The sequence below is a fragment of the Coptis chinensis genome, chromosome 6, assembly GCF_015680905.1.
Source record: "Coptis chinensis isolate HL-2020 chromosome 6, ASM1568090v1, whole genome shotgun sequence".
NCBI classification, from domain to species: Eukaryota; Viridiplantae; Streptophyta; class Magnoliopsida; order Ranunculales; family Ranunculaceae; genus Coptis; species Coptis chinensis.
The window spans coordinates 27,905,910-27,911,909 of NC_141461.1; the positions used below are offsets into that span (position 1 = coordinate 27,905,910).

General features: G+C 44.0%; 1 protein-coding gene across 1 annotated transcript; it reads left to right on the forward strand.

Annotated features, from left to right (window-relative positions):
* The first annotated feature begins 4,168 nt into the window (after positions 1 to 4,168).
* On the forward strand, positions 4,169 to 5,092 carry LOC147492417 (uncharacterized). Its single transcript, XM_086567500.1, has one exon. It carries the CDS (start codon positions 4,169 to 4,171, stop codon positions 5,090 to 5,092), a length of 924 nt encoding a protein of 307 aa, XP_086423626.1.
* The last annotated feature ends 908 nt before the right edge of the window (positions 5,093 to 6,000 follow it).

The following is a 6,000-nucleotide window of genomic DNA, read 5'->3' on the forward strand; positions in this document are numbered from 1 at the left end:
TATGGAGAGAAAGAGAAGAGATATCAGAGAAAAAAGACAAGAAAAGAGAACTAGAAAAGAGAGAGAAAAGTCAAAGACAAAAGAGAGAGAATTGGAGAGAGAGAGAGTCACGAATAGGGAAAATAGGAGATTATTTACTTTTTTTTTTTGTGGCGCTGGGGGTTTCCTTTTGTTTTCACAGGAGATTTTCTTTTTTTGTCAAGTCCGTAAATTAGAAGTATAAGTACATCCGTTTAAGAGCCGGGCTATATATTAGTCATTCTCTTAAAAGTAACTACTTATTATTATTATTATTTATTTTATTTTTATTTTTTGGAGTCTGTCCAACATCACGAAATGAAAGGTAACCGTAGCGAAAGCCAATTAATTTTCTACTTCTATACTCTCTATATAATCTATTTCTATAATTTTACTAGCTTCTTAGATAAATCTCAAGTGATTCTACAATAACTCTTTTTTTACAAGTATGTACGTATCGATTTGCAAGGATTTATGTTATATTTATCGTCTTGGTATAATACACTTTTGACTATGTGCTTTATAATGTATCGCAATTGACAAAATAAATCGCTTAATATATAAGGGCCCTGTTTCGATGTCCTACACAGGGCCTTGTATATCTCAGAGCTGCCTGCTTGCGCCCTCGCACACGCGGTCTATATAGTATACAAACACCACATGAACATAGTACAAAATATCTTGATATCTTGAGTATTGATAATTTGACATATCGCGATATCTATTGAGAATTCGGGAAACGATACAGATATATCACGATAAAATTGAAAACAACTAGTAACTGCAAAAGTCATTAATTTGTAGTGAAACCATAGTGCAAAACTGGCGTTGGGGAATTTCCTATGAAGAACTGTTCATAAAAACTCTTGACATGACAATTTGAGAAAGAGATTGAATTTGTGGGCATAAATCAAATGAGTTCGTCTACCACGAGGATATCCCTATAGGGACGCCAGCCGAGATCGTTGGATCCGAGATCTAACGGTCCGAAAATAAAAAACAAACCCATATTCTCTCTCTTCCTTTTTGTTTTTGATTTTCAAACACTCATCCCTATAGGGATATCCTCGTGGTAGCCCAGATCTAAATCAAAAGGTTGTCCATGGGACAACAAGTTGTGATTGGTACACTTAAGCATTTTTATCCTAGTCAGATTCTATTTTACTGGAAAAAAAGAAGAGAATAGTTATAATAAATAAAAAGAAAATAAAAAGAAATGACTGTTACTAACCTTCTTCTTCACCGGAGAAAAGATGCATGAGTTCACCAAACCCATCTTCTTCTGCTTAGATACTATACCGAACAAATTCTAGCATGAATACCAGCTCTCTACACAAAATGCGATGAAGTGGAGGTTGTAACTTCGTATTATTTCAGATGAAGTCTTTTGTTCCACAACACATGCATTATCACGCTAAATGAAGAACAACAATGTGAGGGACTAATATACACAGCCAATGTATATTATACACGTGTCCAGCACAACTCATTACATAATATTTCTCTTGACGAGCTCACAACAACTCGTCTCATAATACAATGGAAGACCTCATCCAGAATGAACCAATAACCTCTAAGGGAAACCGCCAAACAATTCAATCGAATACTTATTCTCGAACTGCCAACTTGATGTAATACCATATATAATGGTCAGTAATGTATGTGACAGTTATCTCCATCAAGACCAGAGCTTCAACCACACTCATCAATGCTCCTCCGATCCTTTACCCTCCATCAAAGCTTCATAAAGTCTCCCATCAATGAAACTTGACCTGATGGAAATAAAGAGGATAGATCGCCAAGCAAACTACAAAAACAAACTCAATCCTCTCCATCTGCTCTAGGTTTTGCACCCCATCCTCCATGCTCACTCCCCCCCCCCCCTGCTAGATTTGCTCCACTCTCCATCTCACATAAGCAGACATCTAGTGTTTTTAATTACGTCATGCTAAAAAACAAATAAGTCCTGTGTTGGGCACTCACACAATTGTATTAGGCAGACCCCAAAAAAATATGGATCTGTATTTGTGTTAGGACATACGGTCCAGCACACCCCCCAAACCCAAAACCCAGCTTGCAAAAAAATCAACTTGGGTCATTTAGATTTTGGTCTTCCTAAATAATAAGTATTTGGGGCAGCTAGTGTAGTGGTAGGATAAGAGCCCAAGGAGATCAGCGGGCGGATGCGCCCAGGTCAGTGTAAGGTACATAACCGCGGTGCACAGGATCTACGCAAGGACAGTGGGTCGCGGTACGGAAACCCTATACGTGGAAAGATGAGGGCCGCGAGATGAAGGGACAGATGGAAGGCTAGAATGAAGGGAGAGAATGATATAAAGGAAAATGAGAGAGAGAGAAAAGGGAGGAGGATTCACTAGTCTAAGGAGAGCAGACCTAAAAGGAGGAAGAGGCGGCCAAGATAGGAGAGAGTGAATAGTGCTGTGACTGGTAGTAGTGTTGGAGAGATAGTGAACAGTGTTTGTACCAGTGTTAGGGGTGAAACATTTGGCGTCGTCTGTGGGGAGCGAATAGCATAGAAATGGCACCAAAGAAGGCAGTGGGTAGACCCAAGAAGGTGAGGGTTCAGGAACCGATGCTGAAAGAAGTAATTGAGGAAGGGGAAGAACGAGAGGAGGGCCTAGCAACGGAAGAAACGTGATTGATGCGAGAAGAGATTAAGAGGCTGAGAGAGGAAAATGAGGAGTTGAGAAGAGAAAGAGAGAGGGCGGAGGAAGAAATTGGGGAAGAGCTAAGTGAAAGTCGGAGAGTGAGAAAGCGGAGGACGAGGAAGAGCATGGACTGATTCTGGTGGAAAACCCAATGGCTGGGTTAACAGTGGAGCAAGTCCAGGAAATGATAAACAATGACTGGGAGGCGAATCTTCAGCAGACGAAGACTCAGATGGGCGCGGCCAGCCAGGTGGTGGTTGGATTGAATCGCAACCCATTGGCGGATGCGATATGGACTTCAGAGGTACCAAAGTGGTTCAATCAGCCAATGTTTGAAAGATACGATGGAACAGGGGACCCATTAGATCACATTCATCACTTTAGACAATATATGTCACTTTGGCAAGAGCCGCGGTACGATGGGTTGCGGTGTATGATGTTCCCAGCTAGCTTGAAGGGGGGAGCTTCGAACTGGTATTATCAGCTGCCTTCAAAGAGTATAACTAATTTCCAGGAGTTGGAGCAGGCGTTTATAGATCATTTTATACATCAGAAGAGGCGGGTTGTGGACATCACGACCTTATTTAATGTAAGACAAAGGTTTGCGGAATCGGTCAAGGAGTATCTGTGCCGCTTCAAGGCCGAGACCTTGAAAGTGGAGAATTTGGATGAAAGGACGGCAGTGATAGCATTTGAAAGGGGTCTGCGGCCTGGGTCCATCAGTCCGTTGCAAAGAATGAGATTGCGACTTTGCACGAGTTATATCCACGGGTAGAGAAGTATATTAGATATGAGGACACCATGCAGAAGGATTCTAAGAGGGGAGCAAAGGCAGTGTCATCGGTAGAGAAAGGGGGGGATCGCAGAAAGACAGAGGCAGTGGATAAAGGTAACAAGCGGTATCGCGGACAGTCATCGCGTCCGGAAAGGAGTAGAGAGGTAGCGCAAAGAGAGCAAAGAGAAATGAAGCCATACCGCGAGCTAGAACATACGCCTTTAAATAGGCCATTGAGTGAGATATTGCCGTTGATAAAAAAACATGCAAGGGTACGAGGGACCGCGGACCATCCCTGCCGAAATGCCAAACAAGTCGTACTGTGCATACCACCAGGTATGCAATCATGAAACTAATGATTGTTACACGTTGAAATAGTTGGTCCAGAGGTTGGTATAGAAAGGAATGATGAGAGAATTTATAGCAGAGGCCCCAAATGTGGAGCCGGTGCCAGCTCTAGGGAGAATATTAAGAACCATTAATGTTATTTTTAGTGGAGAAGCTAGTGTTGAGTCACAACGCCCACCGAGACAAGGTGAGGAGGACAACAAGTATTCAGCAGGTCAATGAGTCGACCAGAGGACCGCGATACAGTGTAGAGGCAATGGGCGGGGAAGACAAGATTACATTTTCTAGTGCGGATCTATGAGCCGTCGATACCCCACATGAAGATGCATTGGTCATTACGGTGGCGATGAGCAATTACATGGTCAAAAGGGTACTGATTGATTGTGGCAGTGTGGTGGACTTGTTGTTTAGGGGAGCGTTGGAGGAAATGAGGATTGATCCGGGGCAACTAAGGCCGCTGCGGTCCAGTTTGTATGGATTTAATGGAAGCGTCACGGAGCCTATGGGAGAGCTTTTATTACCAATGATGACAGGGCCTGTGACTGTGTTTTCAAGATTTATGGTGGTCGATTCCAACTCTCAATACAATGCGATCTTAGGGAGGCGGTGGATCCACGAGATGAAAGCGGTGTCTTCGACATATTACCAAGTTATTCGATTCCCCACCCCAACGGAAATGTACGAGGTCCGCAGAGACCAGGTAGCATCGAAGAACAGTCACCAGGATACCGTTAAAAGGATGGTCCACGGGTCGGGAGGCAAACCATTCCACCCCAGGAAAAGGCAAGCATATCAATTACAGTGCAGGGCAGTGGAAGGGGATGAGGAGGCCGCGGTGGGTCCGAAAACTTTAGATGAGGTTGAGATAGTGAATCTAGGAGAGGGCGAAAAAGAGAAGTTTACATCAGTAGGGTCTAATTTGACGGAGGAGTGGAAAAGTAAGCTGGTACAGTGCTTATCGGATAATAGAGATGTATTTGCGTGGGGAATAGAGGATATCACCGGGCTGGACCCTAATTTCGCATGTCACCGACTGCATATGAGGGAGGATGCGAAACCAGTAAGACCGAAGATGAGGGGTGTGAGACCAAAGTATGCGGAAGGAATCCGAGAGGAGGTTGCCAGGTTTAAAGGAGCGGGGATCATAAGGGAGGTGGAGTTCACGAACTGGCTGTCCAATATAGTCGCGGTCCCAAAGAAAAATGGCAAGGTGCGAATGTGTGTTGACTTTACGGACGTAAACTTGGAGTGCCCCAAGGACAGTATCCTATGCCGCGAGTAGACGAGTTGGTGGACACGACAGGGTTCAGAATGTTCTCATTTATGGATGCATCTATGGGATACAATCAAGTTGCGATGTATGGACCTGATCAGGAAAAGACGTCATTCGTGGTGGAAGGGGGTACTTACTGCTATACGAGAATGTTGTTCGGGTTAAAAAACGCAGGAGCCACCTTCCAACGGTTGGGGGAGAAAATGTTCGAGACTAAAATTCGAAAGGGAATTGAGATATACATAGATGATATGGTGGAGAAAAGCATGTCAGAGTCAGAGCATTTGGAGGGGTCGAGGGAAACATTCGGGATACTGCGAGCACATAATTTGAAACTCAACCCAAAGAAGTGCACATTCGGAGTCACCACTGGGAAATTCCTGGGGTATATTGTGACACAGCGGGGAATAGAGGCAAACCCCGAACAGATAAGGTCATTGGTGGAGATGCCATCGCCTCAGACGGTGAAAGAGGTGCAGCGGTTGGCAGGCAGAGTCGCGGCCATGAACAGATTCATTTCAAAATCATCCGACAAGTGTAGGCCGCTGTACAGATTGCTGAGGAACACCATAGATTTTGCATGAACAGCAGAGTGTGAAAGAGCGTTTCAAGAGCTAAAAAGGTATCTTGGGGAAGCACCTCTGTTATCGCGGCCCGAATTAGGAGAGAAATTATATTTGTATCTGGGGGTCACGGAGTATGCTATCAGCTCGGTCCTTGTTCGCGTTGTGGATAAAATGGAAAAACCGGTGTATTTCTAGAGTAAGACTTTGTTAGGTGCGGAGACTAGATACATCCGAGTGAAGAAGTATGCTCTTGCCTTGGTATTTTCGGCCCTTAAGTTGAAACCTTATTTCGAAGCTCATGTAGTGGTCGTGGTAACGAATTTGCCCTTCAAACAAGCTCTGAGAGCGGAG